Raw genomic sequence first — 27,325 nt, 5'->3', positions numbered from 1 at the left:
GACCATGATGTTTGCTTGGGTTGGTTTGTATTTTTGTTGTTTTTTGTTTGTTTTTTGATGGATTCATGTAAATTTAATTTTTTTTTTCTCTGTCCTGAGGTATAGTAACAAATGAGATGTGAGGTTATTGTATTTAAAGGGTCTCACAAAATAAAAAAGCAAACCAAAACATTTTCCTCTCTTCGTGACATTTACCCTGCAGTGATGTGCATGAAGGCGATGTCAGGCTGTGCAGCACCCCGGGCCTGCTGCACCCTCCTGCAGCCAGCAGAACCTACTCGAGTTAGTACTGTTAGTAACGTTAACCACACGTACTTCTGCAGGACCGAAGTCTTTCACCCAGTAGATGAGGGAAAGGCTGTGGGTGTTGTGTACTTAGACTTCAGTAAAACCTTTGACACCGCATCCCACAGCATCTCCTGGAGAAACCGGTCTGGATGGTGTATCTGCGATGGACAAAGAACTGGCTGGAGGGCCAGCCAAGGAGTTGTGGTGAACAGAGCCACATCCAGTTGGGGGCCGGTCACAAGTGGTGTCCCCAGGGCTCAGTATTGGGGCCAGTTCTGTTTAATCTCTTTGTCAATGATCTGGAGGAGGGGATCGAGTGCACCCTCAGTAAGTTTGCAGATGGCACCCAGTTGGGTGCAGTGTTGATCTGCTGGAGGGTGGGAGGCTCTGCAGAGGGACCTGAACCGGCTGGATCGATGCGCCGAGGGCAATTGCCTGAGGTTCAACAAGGGCAAGGGCCAGGTCCTGCACTTGGGTCACAACAACCCCATGAACGCTGCAGGTTGGGGAAGAGCGGCTGGAAAAGGACCTGGGGGTGCTGGTGACAGCGGCTGAACATGAGCCAGCGTGTGCCCAGGTGGCCAAAAAGGCCTCCAGCATCCTGGCTTGTACCAGGAATAGTGCGGCCAGCAGGACCAGAGCAGTGATTGTGCCACTGTCCTGGGCACTGGGGAGGCCAAACCTTGAATCCTGGGGTCAGTTTTGGGCCCCTCGCCATAAGAAGCACATTAAGGTGCTGGAGTGAGTTGAGAGAAGGGAACGGAGCTGGTGAGGGGCTGGAGCACAAGTGCGATGGGAGTGGCTGAGGGACCTGGGGGGTTCAGCTGGAGAACAGGAGCTGAGGGGAGACCTTCTGATCTCTGAACTGCCTGAAAGGAGCTTGGAGCCAGGGGGGGTCGGGCTCTGCTCCCCAGGAACAAGCGCCAGGAGCAGAGGAAACGGCCTCAAGTTGCGCCAGGGGAGGTTGAGGTTGGATGTGGGGCATTGGAACAGGCTGCCCAGGGCAGTGCTGGAGTCACCATCCCTGGAGGGGTTTAAAAGGCGTTTAGATGAGGTTCTCAGGGACATGGGTTAGTGCCAGAGTTGGGTTATGGTTGGACGGCTCCGTGGGACCGTCCCCGCCAAAACCCCGTGTGCTGCGGTGGCTCCTCAGGGGGCAGCATCGCCCTGGGCGCCGCAGGCCTGGTCAGGAACCAGGTGAACGGGCTGCTAATGAAAACCCAGCACCGCGGCCTTGCTGGGTGTGCATCGGCTGCCTTCCCAGCTCCCCAGCGGGCAGGCTGCAGACACCGTAACTCACCGGTGCTTATGGAGCCCGAAAGACAAGAAGTTCCTCTAAACTAAAACTCCTCCGAACCACGAACCTTGTTTCCCGCTTTTCTCCTCTAAAGGCCTTAATTACGGTTTTTTCTCACACTCCATTCAGGAAATACTTTTTCTTCGGTGTCGGCAGCGGGTGCGGCCCCGCAGCCCCGCGCAGACCGGCCCGGGGTCCCCCTGACCCGGCCCACCCCGGCCTGCCGGGAGGCCCCGAACCCGCCGGTCCCTCCCGCGGGTTCCCCGGGGGTACCGGGATGTCCCCGCCGGCGCGGCCGCTCCTCCGTGCGGGGGATGATCCCGGTCCCCCGGCTGCGGGCCCTGACCGGCTCCGGTTCCGGTCCCGGTCCCGGTTCCGCTCCGCCCCCCGCCCCGGTCGCACGCGCGGGGGCGCCGCTCCCCCCTCCTCCCCGGCTCCGCGCGCTCGGACGCAGGCGCGCGCGGGGCGGGCGGTCACGTGGCGCGGCGGGAGGCGGAGCGCGCGGCCTGCGCTGCCGTCCCGGGCGTCCCCGCGCCGCGCGCGACCCCCGCCCCGCGCCCCGGCCCCGCGCGCGCCCCGGCCCGCCGAGCCGGACCCGCCCTCCTGCGCGCGCTCGCGGCGCGGGCGCGGCGGCGGCGGCGGCGGCAGGTGAGGGCGGGGCGGGCCCGGCGGGGCCTCTCCGCGGGGACCGGGCGGCGGGCGTGACAGAGGCGGCGGGGCGGAAGCGCGGAAGCGCGGCCGCGGCCGTGGCCGTGTCAGGGCTGGGAGCAGGCCGGGGGCGCGGGCGGCGCGGCGGGAAGGGGCAGCGGGGCCTGGCGGGGCGCGGAGCGGTGCCTGGGCCCGGGCCCGGGCCGCCGGCGGCGGAGCGCCCCGCGGGGCCGGGCCGGGGTGCCCGGGTTGTGGGTGCCGGGCGATACCGGGTCCCGCGGGGCTCCACGGCGGGAGCCTGTCAGCGGGCTGCGGGGCCGCGGCCTGGGCTCCCGGCAACGGGGGAGCCCGCTCGCCGCGGCCTGCAGCCTGTCCCGCCGGGCCGGAGCTGCCCTGCCGGGGGTGGCAGCTGAACCGGCCCCGTTTCTCCCGCAGCTCAGATCGGAACCCCGAAACCAGCCCCCGGCCCCGGCCGAGCCTCCCGCCGGGCAGGTGGTCGCTCGGCCCCCGGGGACCCCGGGCAGCGGGTCCGGGCGCTCAGGTGCTGTCAGCCCGGGAGCTTCTCTGACTTAGGACGTTGTTTCTCGTTCTAGTTTCTCAGCCCTGACCTCATGCGGGCGCTGACATCTTTGTAAGATGTCAGCAAGGATGCGTTGACGTTTCTTTGAACCCAAGCTTTTGTTTGAATTACTCGGTAACTGTTTGAAATAGTCAGAGAAAGACGTCTTAACTTACACCCTCGGTTTGATTTCTGTGCTTCCCTAAATTTCATCTACTTTTAGAATGTCCCAGGAAACTCAGGGTTTCTGATCCCCTCACAGTTCTTTGGTGAATGGGAAGCAGCTTTTGCGTTGCTCGTGTCAGGTTCTGAAATCTGCCTGCGAATCGCAGCTTTATGAGCTTTGTCTCTTCATAGCCCCTCAGCTTCCAGACACACACTTGTGCTCGTTCCCATGACACTATAGGAAAACCTTTCTCATTTCAGTTTTACTAGAGGACAGACTCACTGATATTTATAATTATTGTGCATTGTAGTCTCTCTGGCTGGTTCTTCAGCTAAAGCATCTTTCGGTATTTCCCATATGAGAAAACAACCACAGAGAGCTAATTTGGCTTTTTCAAAAAAGATCCCCAGGTGCAATAACCACAATGTTTGGATTTAGCAGCTCTTTTCCAGTTATAGCAAGCGTTCCCAGCTTTTCTGTGCATCTTGTGGGGAGAGAAACAAAGGACTCAAGGCACACATCCAAAATTGCCAGGTCTGTGAGCCTCTGGACTAAAGGCACTACCTACAGTGAGGCGTTTGATAGAAATTCATCTGAGCCACGTGGCCTAGTTTGAGCATTAACCAGCTTTGCCAGGAGTTTTTTCACAGTCATACTGTATCCTGACTCTCCCGTGAGAAAGAATAGAATCAAAATGGGGGGAGGCTGCACACAGACCTGGTCTTCTGTTGAGAAATGACATTTCTTGGTATTTGCAAGAATATTGAAGTATATTGTGTTTGAAGTATATTGTGTTAGGCTTTGGATTTGGGCTGGGAAGACCCCCAGCAGCGCTCTCGGGAAAGCCTGTTATTCTATGGCACTTGGAGGGAGGAGTTGTTTGCAACAAGCTTCCAACTGATAGTTATTTTACGCTATTCTAGTAAAAACATAGGTGCTTCCTTAAGATGAAAAAACAACTGTGTGCGGGGAAACCTGAGAAACCCAGCCCATTGTGCATCTCTGAACTAAGTGTTTTCGTTTTTCAGTGGCTTAAATACTTGAAAATGTGAGGATGTAAAGGTAGATTCTGCTGAAGAATGGTAATGTCTCTCTTGGTTGTTTAAGTATGATACTGGTAAAGATTGCATACCTCTGTAGTAGATGATAAATATTTCTAACTGATAACCGTTGAACAGATTTCTATTATATTCTTATTTTCTACTACTGTATTCATTGCTTTTGGGTGGAAGCTGGAGTTATACAACTGGGTTAGACAGACATGCCAGATTTAGGGATTTGCAGCAGCACAGTGTTTGCTGCTGAAGCTGTCAAGAGTTAACGTGGCTCTCACCCCTTGGTGGCATTGGGAATAGGGAAATCGTATAGATCACTCCTGTGCCTCGGCAGGGCAGAAGGCGATGGCGGGGTCTGTTTCAAAATCGGGTGCTCTGTCTTGAGAAATACAGATGCTGCGGCATGGAGAAGAGTGAGCAGGACGCCTGTTGGTGTGTGTGCCATTGAGCGGCAAGACTTAACCCTGTGTGTTACAAAATCTGTCTTCAAGCATAAGCTTGTTGCTTAATGCTGGGCTGGAGCAAAAGCAGTGGGAGAGAATGTGGAGGGTTGGGAAAGGCAAAGGGGCAGAAGGGGAAGGAGAACTAATCCGAGGAGACACAGACCTGAGGCAGGGAAGATGCAGCATCAAACTCCAGGTGAGATATTTTCAATCTGTTAACGAATGACCAACTCACCCGTGCCTTACTGAGGCTGTGGATATTTTGTGTGTTGCCTTACACTGTTAGGAGCTCTGCTCTCCCCTCCAGAGCGGATCACTGGTGTTTTTCAGCAGGAACTACCTGTTGCAGGTAACCGTGCATTTCAGCCTGTTCCTCAGTGTGTATGTCTTGAGAGCTCGAGGTTTGGCTCAAGGTGGTGCATGACACTCAGTTTGTCTAGTGTCTTGGCTAATGAAAAGGAAGGAAAAAGTCTTCAGTGATGCTGCTGGAGTTGAAAGTTCATCTAAGCTTTGGATTACACAGAAGGATAGGAGTGGAAGTTTTCCAGAGGTCCAGGAGCCTGGGATTTTTCTCAGCCCCTTGGCCATCAGGGGTCATTGTTCATCCAGTGTGTGCTCTGCCGTTAGTTGATGCTGTTGGCAGCGTCCCGCCCGCGCTCTGAATGCACACCAAAACCTGCTCGTCGTGATTAAAAATTAAAACTAGAAGTGAATTCTGTCACGTATATATTGCGACCTTGAGGTTGTGTGACAGTAAATAACCCTTCTTTATGTATTTGGGAGCAAAGAAAGGCAAGCAGTGTGTGCAGCAGCGTTGCTGGTGTGGGAGCGGGGCGAGGGGGAGGCTCCTGAGAGCCACCGACTGCTGGAACCGGGGACAGTCGCCTGCTTCTCTGGCTTGTGTGAGTAGTCTTGACACACAGCCCCACGCAGGGGTTCGGATCAGATTTGTGTGGAAATTGAGAAGTACAGGAGACGAACAATGCCTTGTCTAAATTAATTTGTCTTCATGTAAACTGATTATTCGGGACAGGGAATTGTGGAGACTGGTTTGCGTATGTGGGAGCCTGAGCAGTAGATGCGATGTGTGAAAGGGAATGACCTAGGTATTCCCACTAAAAGATGCATACTGTTAAATTCTCCAAGTCCTATGCATATCATTTTAATTATGTAATTCTTATTCTTTTAAAAATCAAATGACCTAGCACGACTGTGCTGCTGGTATGAGATTGCGTTTCCTGTCGTGGTTTCTGGGTAGTACTTGCAGAGACTGAATTTAGATGTGAGCCCCTGTGTTCTGCATACACGTGCACACACAGACTCTAATGAGGCTGCTGCCTCTCTGGACGGTACAAGGGAAAGGTGAGGAGTTGTTTTGCCTTGCTTCCTGATAAACTGGAAGTTTTGGTGTCTGTAATAACATCGCTTTTCCCAGCAGTGAGTGGAGAGCCTGTGACAGGTAAGATATGGGGCTCACATTGGCAGTTCTGATTGATCTCTTTCCCAGAGCAGTCTTGGGGCTACGGCTGCAGGAGCTGAACCTCCCAAGGAAAAAACACAATGAGTTTTATTGAGTGAGTCTCAATTAAGGGTGATACTGGAGAAGAACTAGTGCCTCGTCTTTCGGTTGCAGTGCCAGAAGGCTCCTGCTCAGGAGCGTCTTCCCGTCCCAAGGCTGCTTTGCTCTCTGGTTCTGCTGCACCCTCGTGTTTCTGGAAGGTGCAGGGGTGAGCAGTGGTGGTGTGGGTCTTAATAGCAGTGGTGACAATAAATGACCCTAGTGAAATTTGATTATTCCAAAAGTCCAGAACAGCACAAAAGAAGCTGCAAGTTCTTATGCAATCAGGAAACTCTCAGAACAGCTGTACCTACCTGGGTTAAGATTTTTTTCCCTTTGTTGGTCAGGGACAATGGTTGCCTGATTGAGCGCCTCAGATCAAAGGAATTACTTTTAAGCTGGTTTTTTTATCTTAAATCTTTTCTTCGTACTTTATAACATTTCAGTCTTTTTAAAACTTTAATAGAATTTCCTAGAGTTTTGTTACATATAAGAAGGAAGGATATTGCAGTAAGCAGGAGATGCAGTTTTCAGTCAAACCTCAGTTCAGGACTGGTGATCACGAGAATACCTGGACTGGCTGTACCAGCGTTGATGGAGCTCAGTGGGAATTGGGTGTTAAAGGCGAACCTGTGGGGCATGTCAGCCCAGAAGGGCTTGGTAGCGGTGAAATCCAACTTTAAATAAAAAGCTTGTTGCAACACAAACAATGAATAGGTTGCTACTTGAAAAAGAGTTTTCTCATAACCTTTGGAAGGTAAAATTAAGTATAGATTCTTGTCAAGGTGCATCTGATTTTAAAGAGCATCTCATTGTACTTGTTTGCTGATGCACTTGTGGATCTTTGTAAGTTGTATTTCTTTCAAATGGAAATATCCTTAACCTGTGAAATTAATAATTCAGCTACTGAGAATTGATTGATCAAATATTACGTTGGGTAGACTACAGCTTCCAGCAGAATTGCTGATCCGGAGTGAACCTGTGACTCAGGGGGAGTCCTGACAGCCTCCTCGTGTGGTATCTCAGCTGCCAAACGTGGGAATTTCTTCGTTATCTGCCATTGAAACTTGTTCTGGAGTTATCAGCTTACTTTTTAAGGCAACCCTGATGATCTCATCAGTCAGATTCTGTTGAAATAACTATTAACAGCTCAGGTGAGAGATGTCCGTTGCAGCTTGGCATGAGTTGTGGCGTTTCAACAAACTTGATGAAACTTAAACAAACCAGTGTCCCACTAAACCTTCTGTCAGAATACATCAAGGTATCCCTGCAAAGGGTCGTGTGCGTATAACAAGCTGTAGTTCCGTCCTTGCTGGAAACACTTGGCTTTGGGTGTTTTGTGCTTGAGTGCTGCAGGAGTGCAGCAGAACAGCGTGGAGAGCGGTCTGGGTAGGATGGTGAGTGAATCCTGCCTGGGGCTGGTTTGTGTTCCTGCTGATCGGGAAAGCATAAGCTCTAAACAAAACTTTCTGTAGATGGAACACTTTGCAGGGCTGATTCTGTGGTGTCTGCTAAGGCATACACTCAGTCTCTAGGGATTTCCACGGTCTCTGTCAGGTAACTTACCATAATGAAAGTTGGAGTTAATGAACTGATGTTGATTAGTTATTTTCCTTAACCAGTTTTGGTATCATCTCACGTACAGCAGGAATGGAGACAGCAGCAGTTAATGATCCTTCTTCCCACAGCCAGGCTGGCCATGCTCAGTGTGGTGCGGGGTCCCTCGGGCACCCCGTCCTTCCCAACCGGGTGTCCCGGCCACCCCCCAGGGACGCTCACTCTGCCCCTCGGGAGGGACAGTGGGGGAACTAAAAGCCCCTCGGTTCCTTGTATTGATTTTCCCTCCAGTTCATCATCCTTCAGCCAAATGTCAGTGCTGAGCCCTGCCAGGGCACGGGCGGTGTGAGCGGGGCTGGGGGCCTCCAAACCAGCTTTTCCTGGGCAAGTAAGGCCTGTTCCTTCATCAGAACTCTTAGCACGGCTTTGGAGAGAACCAGCCTGGTTGTTACCTGGCTCAATTTTAGTCCATCTAAAACAGTGAAACGTCGTTTTACACAAAGCATGAAAAAACACAACTAATGCAGTATGTGCTGTAGAACGTGGAAAGCTATCTTAGTTTTGGCTTACACTTAATAATAATTTTAAAAGATCATATTTCAGATTTTGCTTTGGCCTCGGTGTCTAGTCATGGTGTTTATAAGGTTTACCTATAGCTGGAAACAGCAAAGTTACTGCTTATGAGTTAGCTACTCAGACCTTCTACTTGGTACTATACTGCTCACTGAATTACAGTACTTATGTAGAAAAAGATACCAGAGGTTGAAAAGCGTTAGATGACTATTTAAAGTGATACAAAGCATGTAGGGTCTGATATAATGTGAATAATCTTTCCTTCCTTTGCAGTTGCTGGGCTGGCAGAAGTGCAAAGGCTGTGGCACAACACTGAGGCTTTTAAAGCGATTTTACTTTGTTGTCTGGGTGGAAGACAGCAGATTTCTGCTTTGGCTCTCTGAGTCTTCTTCCCCCTTCTGCTTCCCCAGCTTGTTTTTGGGTAGTCCGCTTCCCCACTGAGGAGCGGGCTGGCATGTAAGGAGATCTGCTTGAAAAGTAGCACTGGGATGTTATTAGAATATAAATCATCTTGATTTGAGGGGTGGTGTTTTATTCTTGCTGAAGCCGTTAGTGTTACTGCTGTGTTTTCATTACCCAGAGCTTGCTGAGTGTGAACAGGCGCAGGTGGTGGGGCCAGATCCGCCCGGCCTGGTTGGGCACCTGCAACGAGAGCGGCCACCTGAGGCCTTGTGGGGCTTGTAAACGCGCTTCTGGAACAGGCTGGAGCCGGTTAGACACCTGTTACCGTGAGCCAAGAGCATCCTGCTTGTGCCAGTCTCTCTTTTCAGAGGATGAATTTCATCTAAAAGAGTTTATCTTAAGACTTAGATACATTATTCTAGGTTAAACTTGCCCCTGTTTAGTAAAATGTGGTATTTCCAGCCAAAGGGAGTATTCAGGTTTTTTACCTCTAATGAAAGGTTGATTTTTCCAGATAACGAGTTTTTGCTGTTAGTATTTGAATATAGTAACACGTGCTTTTTACATTACTAAGGAGAGACTTGAATTTGGTGTGAAACTGCACATGAAAAAAATCAAGGTATTCACTGTTATATTCAGTATTTTTGTTATTTTGCATTCTTGCCTGTTGAAACGTGATGGTTTTCTTTCAGGATTGCATTTCTGGGAGTTGCTGTTTAACCATGTTTGCCAGTCTGGAATTACCTGAAGACCTGTTGCACGCCACGAAATACTGAAGTCGTGGACTTGGTTTTGGTAGGTGAAATAAGCCTGTGATGCATGTGAATGTCTCCTGTTGGCACACATCCTGCTCCGCGGTGCCCGGCTCTCGGGTCCGTGTCCCTGGTGTGTGTGAGGGGCTGACTCTCCACTCTGCACAGAGGCTTTCGGGCATTTGCTGTCAGGTTTGTGGTTGTGCTCAGACCCTCGCCCCAGAGCAGCTGAGACCTTACCCCTCCTCAGTCTGAAAGTCCACGTTATTCCAACTACCTCTAGCTAAGTTGTTTCAGAGGAAATGTTGCTGCACATTTAAGTATTATTTCGCATTGTAACAGCAATTCTCAGCCTTATTTAATCTCCTTGTGTAACAATATGACACTTGTCTAGGATTCTTTCAAATGTTTTTTTGCCAAAACCAATTATGCCATTTTAGTCTTTGCATCATAGAATGGTTGTGTGCTTATAAATTTATTCATTGGTCAGATTTAACAAGCTCCAAAATCACTATGTTAGGCAACAAAATGGTTGAAACAGTTGTAGGAGGATAACACACTGTTAACAAATGAGCAGTAAAAGCAGTGTCGGGATCAGGGTGGTTCTGGGTTGTATAGGTGGTACTCTTTAGAAGTTTTCACGTGTATATGTTCTACATTAAACGAAAGCCATCTTCTCAAAGCTGAACCTCCTTTGCCGTCATCCTCAAAAACTTAATAAATACCTTTACATATTTTAGTACTTTTTATTTAATTGGGCTCCCTGCATATTTGTTTTTAGAGGGTGCATGCTCTGGTGTGACATCTGTTGTGAAAGTGTTTATTCTGAGTTGGCCAAAAAACCAGCTTGTAACTCGGTAGACCTGTGACAGAAAAACCGGGAGAGGCTATCAGACAAAGCCTTGGCTTGGTTTACTCGCTCTGTGTAGTGCAGGGGTTAGAGGAAAGGAACACAGAGGGTTTCAAGTTCTGTTTAAGAAACAAATGACATACCCTCAAGTTTGGATCAGTTGAGCGGATCTTGGGATGAGGATACCAGGAGACCAGTTTGTTGGTTGGTTGTTTTTTGGGGTTTTTGTGTGTGTTTCTGGCCCAGAGCCCGGCAGTCCCATCTGCAGTGCTGTCCTGCCCCACCCTGCCGGCTTCCCCGTGTTCAGCTGCTCCAGGTTGTGCTCTAATCCCGCCTCTCCATGGACTCGACGGGATTTTCTGGCTCTTGGCCGTACACGGTGCTGCTTTGTCGTGCAGGTTTCCTTTGACCATAAGGGCTGTTGGTGGGTATGACCCGTGGTGTGACCCAGCTGTCCATCCGCCCAGATCTAGACTGTGGCATCATTTATCCGACATGAGTTTTTCTTCTGGGTAGCGTCTGTCTGGCCCGTTTCACTCGGTCGGTTGTTCTGCCTGTGTGCCCAGGCGCTCCAGCAGCCTGGGGTGCTGTGTCCTTGCTGTGGACATTGGGGTCCTCGTGGGCTGTCCCCTGCTACTGCTGATACTGCAGATGCATTTGGGTTATCAGTGTGTTATCTGGCTCTTTATCCCCACCTCACTTCAGTTCCATATTCTTAATAATTAGACTATACTAAATAAAACCAACTTTCTAATTAAACAGGCTTTTCGTGCTGCTGTGGCATGTCCCAGGCCATGTTCATGGGGAGCTAGTTGCCATGTGGTGGCACTGGACTTGCTCTGAGTTTGCAGAAATGATTGTGTAGTGGGAAATATGCAATTGCAAACTCTAAAAGACGGGGCAGGGGCGGGAAGGAGGCCATGCGTGTTCTCTGAACAGAGGATGATGTGCAGAGACCGGTTAGTGCTGCCATGTGAGCAGGAATGCTCAGGTGCGCAAAGTGCGCTGTGGTGATGCAGGTTCAGGTGTGGAGATGCTGGAGTCTGCTGGGAGTTCATCTAGTCTACAGGAATTACTGAATGACCGGAGTTTTACCTGTGCTTATGTGGAAGAGTGTTGAGCGAAGGTACAGGCTCATTGCGGTCAAGTGCTGGCTCGTGATTTATGGAAGTCAAACCTCTAACCAGGAGATTACAGAATTTGTTAGGATGAGGGGTGCAGCTGGGATTCATTTGGTCTGAGATGGATGGCATGCTGTGCTCTGCCCGAAGAGGAAGAGTTTGCAGATCATTGCTTCCTCCTGTCAGACTTCAGATAAATTATACGTGAATGTAAGAACGGATTGAGCTCTGTGTGTTGAGAGGGAGAGAGGGAAGGTGGACGTAACAGAGATACTTGAGGAGCAGAATGTGAAGAAATAAAATACAAAGGGAGCTGTAGCCACATGTTCTTATCCAGAGGGTAAAACTGAAAGTTCAGTCCAGTTTTGGTTTTGTTTTCCTTAACTCAAGCTTTCCCTGCTGTCCTATGATTTTCGGAGTCAGATGAAACAAAGCCTGTGGTCCTTCAGGATTTAGCAGACTGTATTTTAATAGTGTTGATGAAGGGCCATAATGTCAAGAACTGTCAGGTGTTGGCACGTTGAGGCAAGGCCGGTGGAATCTGGTCTGAGCTGAAGTCTTCAAACCGCGTTGAAGCAGCCTGGAGCTCTGCTGTTTCACAGGGAGAACGGGGGCTTCAGACACTCCCATTCTGAAAAAGATTTGAAATATTGGTGTTCTTATAAAAACCTTTTTATATCTTTGGTGTCAGGGATTGTCAGAAATACCCGTGTTTCTTGCTGCAGGTGTGACACCCCATCCCCTCTAAGTAATTGTGCTTTTTCAGCACATAAGATCCTGTATGTTGAGCTGAGATCTTTCTCCCTGAAAAACTTACTCAAGATTTTCAGATAAATAATGTGCTGTGTAATTTTCTTCAAAATATAGTGGTTATATTTCACAGGTTACTTCCCTCGTTCGGTGCTCAGAATGACTGCTCGGTTGGTAAATGATGGTTTGTGTTGGGCGCCCAGCTCCTTTCTGCCCGCAGGAGGGTGTGATGAGCGGGGTAGGGGGCAGGAGCAGGAGTTCTCCTGGGTGGGGTAGAGCCAGCTCCGGGGAGGAAGTTCCCTGTCCAAGAAATTGTGTGTGAAAATCAATTAAAACAGCTTTTCACAGGTTAGTAATTGTCAATCTCGTTTTCTCAGCACTTGATGTGAAACTGAGTAGTTTGACTTATTGGACGTGCTGAGCGCTCAGGCCTGTAATTCAGATACAGAGCTGAGCAGCCAGGAGCCTGGGGAGAAAATGATTTAATTGTCTCTGTGCTCACCTCACGATGAATTTAAAAAAAAATCTCTATTCCCAGTCTTCAGAATTTCCATGGTAATAATAAGTAACTCATGAAAGCACTATGGAAATAGATGTGTGAAACACTTTTCCTTACTTGCTGTTGCAAGACTGCAGAAGAGCTTGTGCGACAAAACTGGTTTGAATCTGCTGCTTGAGCCACGTTAGAGAAGGGAGGGCTGGTGCTGCAGGGTGAGAGAGCTGTGTGTTAATAGGGGCTTATTCGTTAATGCCATTGAGCTGCCCAGTGCGGGGCAGGGTTGCCAGGGAGACAAAACCCAATATCATATTTTGTAAAACTGCAGTAAGTGTGTTTGTAGAGACCTGGTCAAAAGCTGTGGGTATTTTGTGACTTCTGAGTCCTCGTTTTTTCATTTGTAATACTGTCCCTTCAGCAACATTGTGCGGGTGTGCAGACCATGTGAAGCTGAATCTCAGCTTGTCTAACATAGTTATCCTTTCCTGAAAAAGGGCTGTTTCCTGGCCAGTATTTGAAGCTCACTGTTAATCTCAGAGTTGTGGTTTTAATTTGTGTTGGGAATTTGAACCTCTGCCAGCACCACGGTCTGTATCCTATTCGAGGTATGTTGTCCCAAAAGAAGTGTTTTTGGGGGATTGTGCTGAACACCGACAGCTTTGGAGTTATGAGGTCCTGAGGAGCAGGTCCCTCCTTGGGTTTTGCTATCAGCTTTGACTGGTGTAGATGGTTTTAATCCTTTTAGTGATAATTGCAAAATGTTGAGTGTGATCCCAGGGGCCTCCCTGGAGGAGTTAGTGCGGGGGCCCGTGTAACGGCTCGTGTTGGAGCGGAGGAATGTGTGTGTTAACATGGGTATTGTTCGTAGAGGTAGGGATAACTTTTATAGCAGATCGTACTTCTGTACAGATAACATCTTGGATTACCAGCGGAATGTCAAGGAAAATTTATTGCAAAGTCTAGACGTTTTACAAAGTAAAAAACGCCAGGTGTGTGACTTGATTTACTGGATTCATTCTTCTCCAAGCTCATTAGGGCCATGGGGGGAGTTGTGGGCCAGCAAGAGGGAGTGAATTTCAGGTGGTAATGTGCATAAGCAGCTGAAAACACCTAAACCTTTAGAAAGCAGGCGTAGTATGCTTGAGGTTTCTCTGCGGGGAGCGAAATACTTGTCAAATGCTAAATTTCTCCTGGTAAAAATGTGCTCTGGCTGCTTTGTTTCTACGGCTTTGCTGGGCGGAGGAGTTGCCTGTTGCATCTGCAGTGCTCCCAGCCACAGCTGCTGCTGTTCTGTCTCCAGTGAAGTGTTGCTGTCAGTGGCACCGTTTCCCAGCAGTCGGGCTCTGCAGGATTGAATCTACGATATGGAGATGAATGTAACTGATTTTCTTTTATGTTTTTTCCCCACTACCTTCCTTTGTACCTGACTGTCATTTAGGTCAACTGGAATACTTCTCAAGTCACGTGCAGCACGGTCCTGTCAGGAAACCACTTCTGTTTGCTCCAGTGGACGAGCAGCTCGGGTGCTGCCATGGCCACGGTTTTCCAAGTCGCACAGTTTGTCTTGCAGACACTAGCACTGGGTCACCTGGTAGGTTTTTCTGTCAATGATCTTACATGCCGTTGAAAGCAGTTGTTAATGTCATTACACACTTACTATTATACTTATTATAATTATTTCTTTTTCCCCTCCCAAGCATCATCTTGATGTCTGACAGGCTCCCGTTGTTGGAAACAATGGTGTTGGATGATCTGCCTAACTTAAAAGATACATATGCCTCCTTGTACTCCTCAGCTATGGAAGACTTAGAGGTGGATTTTGATTCAGGACTGGAGGAGGATGAACTGAAGGAAGATGCTGCTCCCGAGGATTCCACGATCTTTGTAGCTTTTAAAGGAAATATAGGGGACAGAGACTTTGAGCAGAAACTAGGTATCATATTGGAGAATGTGCCTGGCCTTTTACACATGGGTAATGTACCTTCTTGTCATTTTTCAGCTGTCCTTTAAGTATTCATTTACTTAGGGTGCTTGTATAGAGAAATAGATTATATTGTTTTCGAGTTACTTAGTTTGTAGTAAGATGTGTCTGGGTTATTCGTAGTGGATTTGGGAACTGTTCTCAGAGACACAGAGTGCAAGTTTCTGCAGTTGTTTTATTTTTCAAAACTGATTTCATTAGTGAATTCATTTATTCCTCTTCAGTTTCCATGTTTTACTTGTTTTTCGTCTTCTTCCGTTTCCCTCCATTACACCTCGCTGTGTTATATGAAAGTGAAGCCAGTCTTGTCCACAGAGATGTTTTTTACTACCCAAACCATCCAATTTAAACTGCTACAGTGTGTCTGAGCATAGGTTCACTCTCAAGTAACTGTGTTACTTCAGGATGTTACTGCCCCTTTGCTGCCACATTGACCTACCCTACCTGATTCTTTTTGTTTGATTGGTTTGGTTTTTGGTTTTCTGGTGGGGGTGTGGAGTGTTCTCACGTACCCCACACACCCACCGAGGTCTGGGCACACCTGTGTATCTGGTGGATGATAACAGGCTTTTGGGAGAACCTTTTACCAGCACATCTAGATCTGCAGAAAGACATCTGTCCACTGAGCATCTTTGCAAAAGGTCTTATGATCATAGAATGCTGAGTTGAAAGAGACCCACAAGGATCATCCAGCCCAACTCCTGACTCAGCACTGGACAGCCTGAAAGTTAAACCGTGTATCTGAGAGCATTGTCCAAATGCTTCTTGAGCACCAGCCGGCTCGGGACCATGGCCTGTTCCCAGGGAGTGTGGTGGTTGTTGGCAGCTGGTTACGTGGTTGTACTTGTACAAGTACAACCTTCCTGACTCGACAGCCCCTCGACGAGGTTGTGCTCAGCGTGCTCGAGTCAGTGATGCGCTCCATCCTCACCGCCAGCTCCCCAGCACTGCCCCTCGGCTGGTACCGCTTGAACATCAGGTTAACAGCTTCATCCCTTGCCATTGGCCTGGTTTGCAATAGGAAGAGCTAAAGCCGGGAGGTGCAGGGGCAGGAACACGTAACCAGAGAGCGTTGGAGAGCGGGAGCACAGCAACGCTGCTCTGAGCTGGCACAGCGTCACCAGCTCCAGCGCCAGAGCCACGGAACGGCTCAGACCCCTCTCCCTGTCCTGCCGTTGTGGCCCAAGCTTTGCCTCTGAACTCCGCGTCACCATCCCAGGGCGCTGCTCCTCTCCTGGGGGCTCTGAAATCACACCAGACAGTGCAGAATCCACCTTTCTTCTTCAGGCAGGCAGTCTTGGTGTTTAAAGAAAGCGAAGTTTCCGGATTAGGTTTCAAAATGTTCATTGCAGTCCTTGTTTTTTCAGTAATTGTTGTGGTTTAGCCTGAGGTAACAATACAACCACAATAGCCGCTCACTCATGTCCTGTCCCACCTGCCCAACAGGGGAGAGAATCAAAAGAGAAGGGAGAAACTTGGATTGAGATAAACACAGTTGAATAAAATAACTGAGTATTAGTGCACTACTAGTAAATATATATATATAAAATAGAAATAAAAGATGCTCAAGGCAATTCCCCACAAGCTCTGTCCACAACTGAGCAGCCAGTCCCAGCAAACCACGCCTGGTCCTAAAGCCGATCCCAGAGAGAGAAAAGAGAGGAAAAAGGCAGAAAAACCCAGAACAAAATGACAAAAGACTGGGCTGAATGTCCTGACTGAACTCCCGCAGCTTGATAGCAAGAGCAGGACAGAGAAGGGGAAGCAACCTGGAAGAGCAACTCTCCTAAAATCTGAAGCCTGATGGTAATGGGCTGGAACACTGATTGTAGGTGTCAGTCCAGCTCTGTGGGCAGAGCTCAGAGTGTCCTTGGCTCTGAGATGAGAGCAATTAAAAACATTAACTCTGTGCTGGGTGTTATCTGCTTGTTCTCAAACGAAGTGCAAATAACGAGTGGGTGCGCTATGGAAAAGAAAGGTTTCTAACTGCATGAAGAAAATTAACCCATTTTCAGTCAAACCAGCATAGTAACGTAAAATACCTTTCACAGAAATAACCTATGACTTCTGAATAACCAAACTGAGCCTCTTTGTCACTTTGTTCTTTCCGGTTTGTCCAGTTGTGGTCAGTTGGGCCTGGTGTCAGTTCTTGGGCTCCGTGCTGTAATCTCCTTAGGTACCACTTCACACAATCCATCCACCGTGGCTGCCCTGCCACTTTGATACTTCGCACCTGCTGCTTTTAAAACAACTGATCCGCATAGAAATACTCATATGTAGAATATGTTTTCAGAAAAAAGCTGGCTGAGGTCATTACTGGACCGCTCTCCATCATCTTTGCCAAGTCTTGGGAAATGGGAGAGGTGCCCGAGGACTGGAGGAAAGCAAATGTCACTGCAGTCTTCAAAAAGGGCAAGAAGGAGGACCTGGGTAATTATAGACCGGTCAGCCTCACCTCCATCCCTGGGAAACTGATGGAACGACTTCTCCTTGGTGCCATCTCAAGGCACATCAGGGATAAGAGGGTCATTAGGGGCCGTCAGCATGGCTTCACCTCGGGGAAGTTGTGCTTGACCAACCTCATTGACTTTTATGAGGACATAACAAGATGGATGGATGATGGCAGAGCAGTGGACGTGATCTACCTTGACTTGAGTGAGGCATTTGACACAGTCTGCACAGCATCCTCACAGCTGAACTGAGGAGTGTGGTCTGGATGAGCGGGTAGTGAGGTGGCCTGGGAACTGGCTGAAGGGAAGAAGCCAGAGAGTTGTGGTCAATGGACAGAGTCCAGTTGAGGCCTGGATCCAGTGCAGTGCCTCAGGGGTCAGTACTGGAGCTGTATTATTCAATATATTCATCAATGATTTGGATGAGGGAACAGAGTGACTGTCAGCAAGTTTGCTGCTGACACCAGGCTGGGAGCAGTGGTGACACTGGAAGCTGTGCTGCCATCCAGAAACCTGGACAGGCTGGAGAGCTGGGCAGGGAAACATTTAATGAAATAGAACAAGGGCAAGTGTAGAGTCTTGAATCTGGGCAGGAACAACCACAGGTTCCAGTGTAAGTTGGGGAATGACCTGTTAGAGAGTAACGTACGGGAAAGGGACCTGGGGGTCCTGGGGACAGCAGGGTGAGCATGAGCCAGCACTGGGCCCTTGTGGCCAGGAAGGCCAATGGTACCTGGGGTGGGTTAGAAGGGGGTGGTCAGTAGGTCAGAGAGGTTCTCCTGCCCCTCTGCTCTGCCCTGGGGAGACCACACCTGGAATATTGTGTCCAGTTGTGGCCCCTCAGTTCCAGAAGGACAGGGAACTGCTGGAGAGAGTCCAGCGCAGCCACCAAGATGCTGAAGGGAGTGGAGCATCTCCCGTGTGAGGAAAGGCTGAGGGAGCTGGGGCTCTGGAGCTGGAGGAGACTGAGGGGGGACTCATTCATGGGGATCAATATGGAAAGGGGCAGTGTCAGGAGGATGGAGCCAGGCTCTTCTGGGTGACAACCAGTGACAGGACAAGGGGCAATGGGTGCAAACTGGAACACAGGAGGTTCCACTTAAATTTGAGAAGAAACTTGTTCCTGGTGAGGGTGTCAGAGCCTGGCCCAGGCTGCCCAGGGAGGTTGTGGAGTCTCCTTCTCTGCAGACATTCAAACCCGCCTGGACACCTTCCTGTGGAACCTCAGCTGGGTGTTCCTGCTCCATGGGGGGATTGCACTGGATGGGCTTTCCAGGTCCCTTCAAGCCCTGACATTCTGGGATTCTGTGAAAATCTGCCAGTAAATATTTTGCATAACATTAACATGCTTTTTGCAGTGGATTGACCATACCTATACAGAAAAACTAAATATGGTAGAAATTACTGAAGTGCTGCTTGGACTGTTGGCACTGGTCTTCTAAAAAAAAAAAAAGATGGTTTCAAAAGCACTTGTAGAGCAAGTGTTTGAAGAATGAGGATTTAATTCTTGTAGTGAGTTTTTTCACACATCCCTCTGGTTCACTGAGCAGAGTTACTGTATCTTTTGTTAGATATTTTAATATCTTTCCAAAGTATTTTATCCACAGACTATTTCAATTTTTGACTGATATTATGAAGTGATTGTGTTGGCTGTTGCATTGGTTATCAGTTGGGCGGTTTTTATATCACAAATTTTTGGAAAATACCCGGAGTGGTTCAGCAGCATCAGTCGCTGGGGAAATCTCCCGTACTGAGACCAACCACTCATCATTTTCAAAGCCAAATAATTCTTACCAAGTTATTTCCTCGTACTTGTTTGAAAGCTGCCTTTGCACTGAGTCTACCTGTTTTCCTTTGAAGAGTCCAACAAGCTAAAGCTGCAGAAGATCGAGCCGTGGAACAGCGTCCGCGTCACCTTCAACATTCCCCGGGAAGCGGCCGAGCGGCTGCGCATTCTGGCTCAGAACAACAACCAACAGCTTCGGGACCTGGGGATCCTCTCGGTTCAGATTGAAGGTACCTCGTGCCTCATTTGTTTCCAAAGGCATTCAGCTAAATTTCAAGTATTCTCAACAAGCAGTTTGGTGTACCTGGTTAGTGTTGCAAAACTCGTAGTTTAGTAACCTGGAGAATGAGTTCAGTGGAAAGGTAGCGTGAGATTTTTATTCTTTCAAGAGCAGGTTTGAAAATAAATATAAAAACCAAAAGACCTCTGAACATCAGGAAAGCTCCTCATAGACGTTTTTTGACTGTTAGCTGGCAAAATGTGCCCTCAGGTTTTTTTCCCCTAATTATTTCATATGAAATTTTCCCAAGAACAAGTTTTGAGTGGATTTCACGATTAAGATGTCCATTCTGGACAATCGTTCAAGAGCACACTCAGGGTGAAACCAGGGGCTTTTCATGCTTGTCATGGTGCTTGTTTTTCTTAAAATTGAAATCCATGAGATAGAGTTAGCGTGACGCATAGCTGTCCTTCTAGAGTTCGCACTACAGGTAAAGTTTGTCCCTCTTTCCGTGACATCTTTTAGATGTCGCTTGGGAAGTGTCTGTGTCTGCTCCTCCGTGTGTGCCCAGCTCACCCGTGTCCGTCTCTTGCAGGGGAAGGTGCCATCAACCTGGCGTTGGCTCAGAACCGGAGCCAGGATGTGCGGATCAACGGGCCCCTGGGGGCCAGCAGCGCCGTGCGCGTGGAAACGGCGTTTCCCATGCAGGGGGGACAAGGTAAAGTCCTTCGAAGCTTTAAACACTTGGAAATTCGTCGCTAAGCGACGTGAAGCGATGGTGAATTCAGGTATTATCAGTTTTATGTGTGGCACCTCGATGAAAGCGAGCAGAAGCCTTTGTTCAGTGTACAGTAACAAACCATTTTAGATTAAATACGTTATAATTGTGGGAAGGACAGGACACTGCCATTGTTCGTCTCTCTTTTTATTTCCTGATAAACTTTTGAGGTCTGATCATGGAGTATTCATTTTCCCAGAGAGGTGTGGTTTTGTTAAACTCTACATTTTAGAGCATTATATATTCATGATAAGTAATTTTTAACTAAAATGTCAGATTTCTATGAAGAGTTAAAAAAAAGTTACTGTGTTATTTTTTAATAGCTGAATCATAAGCAAAATAAACTGATTACTATCTTAGTAAATAGGATCTAAAATGATTTTAAAAACTTGGAATGTTTTTAGTTAGAGTTAATATGAGATGCATGTGTGGCTGTCAGTGAACATTTCACTTCTGTAGAAACCAGATTAAACGGTAGTGTCGAGGGTTACGATTGCGGGGTGACAATCAAACCCTGGCAGATGTGTTGTTCATCTCCTCTCCCCCCCAACTTCCCCCTTCTGCCCATCCCTCTCCCCCCTTCCCACTCAGGACAGGCGATCGGGAGGGAAAGAAGGACAGAGAGAAGAGAGTTGGAAAAGTTAAAGATGTTTTACTAATGCTACTGATAAGAATAGAGAAAATAATACAAAATATACAAAACCAATCTTGAAAGTCTCAGCCACTGCAGAGCCAGCACCCAAAGTCCTGGATTGGACTCTGCAGCCAACCAGAGCTGGGTTCAGTCTCTCACTGTCCTCAGTTCGCAGGGACGAGCAGCAAGGTCCTCTCCTAATGTCAGACATGAGGAAAAAAGGGAAAAGGCAAAGGCCCGAGATCCTCGTGATCTCCCACTTTTATATGAAGTATTCACGTGAATGGAATGTTATTCACCGTTGCTCAGTCTCTCGGTCATCAGTTTCTCGTTCCCCCTCTCGCGAGATGTCCATCCGTGCTTATCAATAAGTTTGCATTCCATTGCTAGGTTTAACCAAAACATGTGTTGGGTTCTCCAGGAAAATGCAGCTGACATGAAGGCTTTAGCTGACAGGCAAATTCACTAAAAGAGAAACTTGTTTTTTAACAAAACCAGGACAGGTAGTTAAATAATCATGCTTAACAACGAACGTAAAACATTTAAGGGAAGTGCGCTTGAAAAGCGTCTGCGCTGATCTTCAGTGTGAGCATCTGGAGCTTCAGTTCTTGCCTGCAGGTCAACAAAACAAATGTAACCAGTGTACATACAACAACAATGTAACCAGCAGGTCAACTATATAAACCATTTCATAAAACAGCAGCCTGTGGAAGTGAAACATTGAAATCCTGCTCTTACAGTGCCTCGGTTACTGTTTAGTATTAGATTTTGCAAAAACCTTGATACACCTCACGTAACTGATGTAACTGATACATCCTCATCGCTCAGTGACTGTGGTGGCAGGTGGGGCTCAAACAATGACTCCGGGTGGTTCCTTCTATAGCCTTTTAAAAGGTTTGGTGCTAAAGGAAAAACTTCAGCATGACTTTAATTTGTTTGTTTTGTACCAGGGAGTCTGAGATACGTGTCCTGAGGTTATATTGGACAAACAATTCTTAAAGTCGAAGTAAATGTTTTCGTAATGAATAGAAATTTTTCATGTAAAAAAATAATCTAAAATTTTTCTGTGTGTTAAAACTGCAAGACTCGATCATTTCTCTTTTTATTTTTCAAGGTTTAATAAGAATGAGCAACGCTGCAGCTGTCATGATGTCCCAGGGTGGGAACGTGCCCTCCTCCATGGTGGCCGCTGGTGCTGGTGCTGAGTTGCAGACGAGAACTCCTCGGCCCTCCTCACAGCCAGGTGCTAACATGTAGTCACAGTACCGACCTGAAAATGGTCTTGGACTTTTATTCCTCATCACACAGGCTTGCGCGGGTACTCACAAGAGTACTCCAGAATTCTCCTGGAGTATTTGCCTGTCCTCTCTGGAGTTTACTCCTTCTGTGGAACCCTCCCTGTCCCCAGGGGTAATGTCAGTGCCTGATAAGCTCGGTGTTCTGGTCAAATGCGTTGAGCAGTGGCAGAGGTATTTTTGCAGTAGAACCGCTGTGACTGCACTTTATGCTTAGAGGAAGGTAAGAGGGTTGGTCAGTGAGGCAGGTGTCTCTGTAGGGAGCAAACGCACCAGACTGAGCACAGCGCCTTTCAGGAGGCGCAGGCAGACTGGGAGGTTGAGGGCTGGGGATCTGAGGGGTGCGAATGGTCAGAGTTTATTCTTCACAGTTCTGCCAGTACAAGATACTTGCACTTTTAGGACTACAGAAAAAGAGAGGGGGTTTTCATTGTCTCTCCATGTGTGGTGGCAGTACTTGCCAGCTTCTGTAGATCTGTACATCTCTGCAGTTTTTATTCTAACAGACAACATTTTTCATAAATGTTTTAAACATTCAGGGAATATTACTTTATGATACTACCTTAATTCCTTGTTATGCCACTTTTTTAAACTGGTAGAGATAAATGCCCCAACAAGTGGGTTATACGTACAAACTGGAGGATGAGAGGCTGGAGAGCAGCTCCATGGAGAGATCTGGGGTTTGGGTTGGTGGCAAGTTGAACAGGAGTCACCCATGTGCCCTGGCAGCCCAAAGGGCCAGGCGTGTCCTGGGCTGCGACCAGCATAGTGTCCCCTCTGCACTGCCCTGCTGCGGCCCCACCTCGAGCACTGGGGACAGTTCTTGGGCCTCAGGAGCAGGAGGACATCAAACAACTGGTGTGTGTCCAGAGTAGGGTGACCAACATGGGGAAAGGTCTCAAGGGCAAGACTGATGAGGAGCAGCTGAGATCACTTGGTCTGTTCAGCCTGGAGAGGGCTGAGGGGTGACCTCACCACTGAGGGGGTGACCTCACCACTGAGAGGTGACCTCACCACTGAGAGGTGCTCTCATCACAGTCTACACCTTCCTCGGGGGGGCAGCGGAGGGGAGGTGCTGATCTCCTCTCTCTGGGGTCCAGTGACAGGACACGAGGGAATGGAATGAAGCTGCATCAGGGGAAGTTCAGAGTGGACATTAGGAATAGGTTCTGCACTGGGAGGGTGGTCGGTCCCCAGAACAAGCTCCCTGGGGAAGTGGTCACAGCACCAAGCCTGTCCTGGTTCAAGGAGCGTCTGGTTGATGCTCTTAGTCATATAGTTTATTTTTGAGTAGTGCTGCGGGCAGCAGGGAGTTGGGCTTAATGATCCTTGTGGGTACTTTCCAACTTGGGATATTCTATGGTTCTACGATTCTAAGTGTGTTGAGGGTTTACATTAGTTTGTAGAAACAAACACTGTGGAGCTGTTGTGGTTCACCATAGAGGTTATAAATTGATCAGACCTGGCTTCTCAGGATTCCCTAGCAACTTACAGATTTTTAGAGCATTGCCTGTTCTGTCTGTTGGAGAAATTGGAACGTGAATTTTTGTGCAGAGTAAGCAAATGCGAGCAAACAATTTATCCTTTCTTGGTTTTGTCTTTGTGTGGGTTTTGTCTTCAGTAGGTTATTTTTTTTTTACTTTTCTTTGCTATTTTAATAGATGCAATGGACCCACTCTTATCTGGGCTAAATATCCAGCAGCAAAGTCATCCATCTGGATCTTTAGCTCCCCAGCTCCATTCAATGCAGTCAGTTCCTCTAAACAGGCAGATGAACTCAGCCAACTTTCAGCAGCTACAGCAGCAGACGCAGTTGCAGACGCGTCCTCCCCAGCCACATCAGCAGCCACAGCAGGGTATTCGACCTTCCTTTACTTCACCAGCACAGGTTCCAGTTCCCCCGGGCTGGAACCAGCTTCCTTCTGGAGCACTTCAGCCTCCTCCGACCCAGGGAGCATTGGGTACATTGACAGTAAACCAGGGTTGGAAAAAGGCCCCGTTGCCTGGACAAATGCAGCAGCAACTTCAAGCAAGACCATCTCTAGCAACAGTACAAACTCCTACTCATCCTCCACCTCCATATCCTTTTGGAAGCCAGCAAGCTTCCCAGGCTCACTCAAACTTTCCCCAGATGAGCAATCCTGGCCAGTTTACCGCTCCTCAAATGAAAAGCCTTCAGGGAGGGCCCTCGCGGGTTCCTACGCCACTACAACAGCCCCACCTGACCAACAAGTCTCCTGCTTCCTCTCCCTCCTCCTTCCAGCAGGGATCTCCTGCGTCATCTCCAACAGTTAACCAGCCGCAGCAGCAGATGGGACCAAGGCCTCCCCAGAGTAGCACGCTGCCCCAGGGATTCCAGCAGCCTGTCAGTTCTCCCAGTCGTAATCCTATGGTGCAACAGGGGAATGTACCCCCAAACTTCATGGTGATGCAGCAGCAGAACCAAGGTGCGCAAGGTTTACACCCTGGCTTAGGAGGTAAGAAGTGCTGAGACCTTCTTTTATTTTAAAAAGAAAAGAAACATAAAATGACTAGAACTAATTTTGCTGTGAGTTTTGACAAGATCCTTTGAAAGACAGAGTAAAGGTATAGATTGAGTATAAAGGGGGTGGGAGCGAATTAGCATCAGCATCACTTGGTTCCTCCGTGCCTGCCCTGCAGTGTCAGCGGTGGCTGAGCGCACACCCTGCGCGGCTGCAGGAGGAGATCGCTGTGTGCAGGTGCTGGCTGGGGCTGCCACTTGTCCTCTTGGCAGTTCTGTTGTCTTTAAGCAAATTCAAGATATTCAGAGATGATGTGGGATTTTCCGTTTTGGTTTGGGGTTGTTCTAGGGGAGAGGGGGCATTTTTGTTTGAGCAAGAGTGTAATAAGAACAAGTGAACGTTTTCTTTCTCTCTTCAGTTTCCTCTGTCACCATTTACATTTTCAACTAGAGAAGTGAGGCATTATTTTGCACCTTCCTTTCCAAGTTGTGGATGTCTCCTCTTGTACCTGTCTGTGTTTGTCGTTAGTTTCTTCCCACACAGAAGAGGAAAGAGCTATTATTGCCATGCTGTTGTACTCCCTATTCTAAAACTAAGAGGTCGAGGGATATTTTAACTTCAGTTTTAGCTGTATTGTCTTTACTTTTCTCGTCAGACCTCCACACTCAAATCCTTTACTTACTACTCCTTGGATTCTTCTCTAACGATGAAGGAATTTCATTTGTCAATCCCAAGATCTCGTTTGTGTCCTTGGTGTTTTTTCCCTTTGAGCATCTTGTGGTTCGGTGCCAGACTTGCAGCGCTTCGCTCTGCTCGCTCATTTCTTCATCATTCCCTTGAACGGCTGCTCTCAGACACCCATACACAAGCTCTTACTGAAGCCTTTGAAATATTTTCTTTCTGTGCTTATAAAATGTGAGCCATATTCTTTGTCCACCTACACACACACGTATGTATCCTAGTTTCTTGCACGCTCGCATTGTGTGTCTGCAATCTGCCCAGGAGGCTGTAGGGAGTACCCATCGCTTGGTCTGCTGATCTGGACAAGCTTCTTGTTTTCCCTCTTTGTACCGGGGGGCTCATTTGAGTTCAGATTAATTTGATTCAGATGAACTGTCTCATTTTCAAGGTTTTCCTCTTGCAGACCATTCTTAGCATCTGCCAGTGCCCTGTACTTGGTACATCTTATCCTGTCTCCATCTAGAAGCAGTTATTATTATTTATTATAGTCACATTTCTCTACAGTTTTCCTCACCAGCCGCACGTCCCCATCAGGAATCGTTTCCTCTAGGCAGCACAGCATGAGTTCTAGGTAGTAAAACCTCTGTATTTTCCCTCCTTTCTAATAAACTACCCGGTCCGTAATTGGGATCCCCGGTGGGCTGTACTGGTACAACCAGCAGCCCTGCTGTGCAGGGTTCCGCTGCCTTCAGCACAGCTCTATTGCTCCCACTTGCTGAGATTTTGCCGGCCTTCTGAGCGTGCCAGTTCCTTGCTGCAATTTGTTAATTAAGTTGTAATTACAGATTGTTCCATTTTCAAGCCATCTTGCTTTGAAAGATTTGGTGTGAATGAATACGTTAAAACACTTTCCATTTCACCTAGTTAATTTAGCAAATCAGGGTTTACATGACATTTGGAATTGGCCAAGTTAGCACTTGTTCTTTCTCAGTTCAAGCATTCCCACGTGCAGAACTTCCCTAAAAGTTTAGCAGAACTGGAACTATAGTCTGGTGATGTGATGTTTCAAGCAGTATGTGTTCCGTATTTGCAGATGTGACTTATTGTTTGACCTGTAAACTTGATTATCTTGAAATAATCATTACAAACCTAACACAAGATTAATTAACACAAGCAATACAATTGAGTGTGCCAGAAAGCTGTAACTGTAGAAGGAACCCAAGTCAAATTATGCCTGCGTATTGTGGGTCAGAAAAATAATGAAGGGAAGGGTTGCTTCTAGGTCTGTGGCAGTGTTTCTGTGACAGTGAGGTAAAAGAAGTAGGTTCTGTTAAACCCATTGATGCTGTGCTCACGTTGGAAGGTAGAAGGAGGGTTTTTCTCTCTGTCCAGCAGTGGTGATGTTCTGGTGTGTCACAGCGTGGGGGTTGCACCAGACAGGGGCCTGCACAGCTGCCTGCTCCGGCAGCACAACCTGCAGAGCATCGATGACCTGCAGAGCATCCTGACCTGCAGAGCATCGATGAACTGCAGAGCATCGATGACCTGCAGAGCATCGATGACCTGCAGAGCATCGATGACCTGCAGAGCATCGATGACCTGCAGAGCATCCTGACCTGCAGAGCATCGATGAACTGCAGAGCATCGATGAACTGCAGAGCATCGATGAACTGCAGAGCATCGATGACCTGCAGAGCATCGATGACCTGCAGAGCATCGATGACCTGCAGAGCATCGATGACCTGCAGAGCATCCTGACCTGCAGAGCATCCTGACCTGCAGAGCATCATTCTGTGCTCTGGCAGTGCCATCTCGTGCGGTTCCCAGCCCAGCTGGGTTATTTGGGGAGCGCTCAGGAGTGTGCACCTGGTGTGTGAGAGTTGCTGAGAGGAGCACATCGCTGTGACAGAAATGCAGGATACTGGTGTTTGCTTATGTGGAGTAAGTTAAGGGCTGATTAGAGTCAAGGTGCAGTAGAGAGGAAAACAGCAGCACATCTTACTTTAATTTCTAGTTTCTAGAAAGTCAAACATGGACTTTTTGCCTTCTATGTGGGGTAAGTTTTGTGCTTAAATTACAATTTGAACTGTAACTTGTTAGGCAGAATTATTGCACAGATAAGAGCTATAAAAGTCCTCAGTGGGTTTCTTATATTGGCAAAAAACACTTTCTGCCTGAACATGTAATGTGACAGTATGGATACACAGGTATTTTTCCTCTCATACTCCAACTATAGGTTTTATCTTTTGTCTCTCTCCCCGTTTTCCACACTTACTAACCAGACGGTTCCTGTTCTCAGGAATGCCCAAGCGCCTCCCGCCGGGGTTCGCCGCGGGCCAGCCCGCCCAGAGCTTCCTGCAGGGCCAGGTCCCCTCCACGGCCCCTGGGACGCCGGTGAACAGCGGGGCCCCGCAGCTGCAAACCAGCCAAAACGTGCCGCACACAGGTCTCTTTCTGTACAAAATTGTACCTTTGCTCGTGTAACACAGACGCCAAAGCAGT

The 27,325-nt window shown here is 48.3% G+C and overlaps 1 protein-coding gene across 6 annotated transcripts in view; it reads left to right on the top strand.

Annotated features, from left to right (window-relative positions):
- The first annotated feature begins 2,151 nt into the window (after nucleotides 1–2,151).
- NCOA6 (nuclear receptor coactivator 6) overlaps nucleotides 2,152–27,325 on the top strand; it is a 47,685-nt gene continuing 22,511 nt past the window's right edge. For 3 of the 6 annotated variants that reach the window (XR_011741636.1, XM_071815724.1, XM_065850249.2), the window contains exons 1-9: nucleotides 2,152–2,233; nucleotides 9,239–9,341; nucleotides 13,954–14,106; nucleotides 14,213–14,487; nucleotides 18,807–18,962; nucleotides 19,548–19,670; nucleotides 21,479–21,607; nucleotides 23,321–24,136; nucleotides 27,123–27,269. Coding sequence is in view for 5 of the 6 variants with exons in the window: in XM_071815724.1 (XP_071671825.1) it covers nucleotides 14,223–14,487; nucleotides 18,807–18,962; nucleotides 19,548–19,670; nucleotides 21,479–21,607; nucleotides 23,321–24,136; nucleotides 27,123–27,269 (1,636 nt within the window). In the remaining variant the exon portion in view is untranslated. The remainder of the gene's footprint in view (nucleotides 2,234–9,238; nucleotides 9,342–13,953; nucleotides 14,107–14,212; nucleotides 14,488–18,806; nucleotides 18,963–19,547; nucleotides 19,671–21,478; nucleotides 21,608–23,320; nucleotides 24,137–27,122; nucleotides 27,270–27,325) is intronic. The other 3 variants (XM_071815725.1, XM_065850251.2, XM_065850253.2) reach the window with 1 other exon arrangement.

This window comes from Patagioenas fasciata, chromosome 16, assembly GCF_037038585.1.
Source record: "Patagioenas fasciata isolate bPatFas1 chromosome 16, bPatFas1.hap1, whole genome shotgun sequence".
In the NCBI taxonomy this organism is placed as follows: Eukaryota; Metazoa; Chordata; class Aves; order Columbiformes; family Columbidae; genus Patagioenas; species Patagioenas fasciata.
Note: the sequence above shows the minus strand (reverse complement) of the source record. Positions and strands in the feature narration are given on the sequence as shown.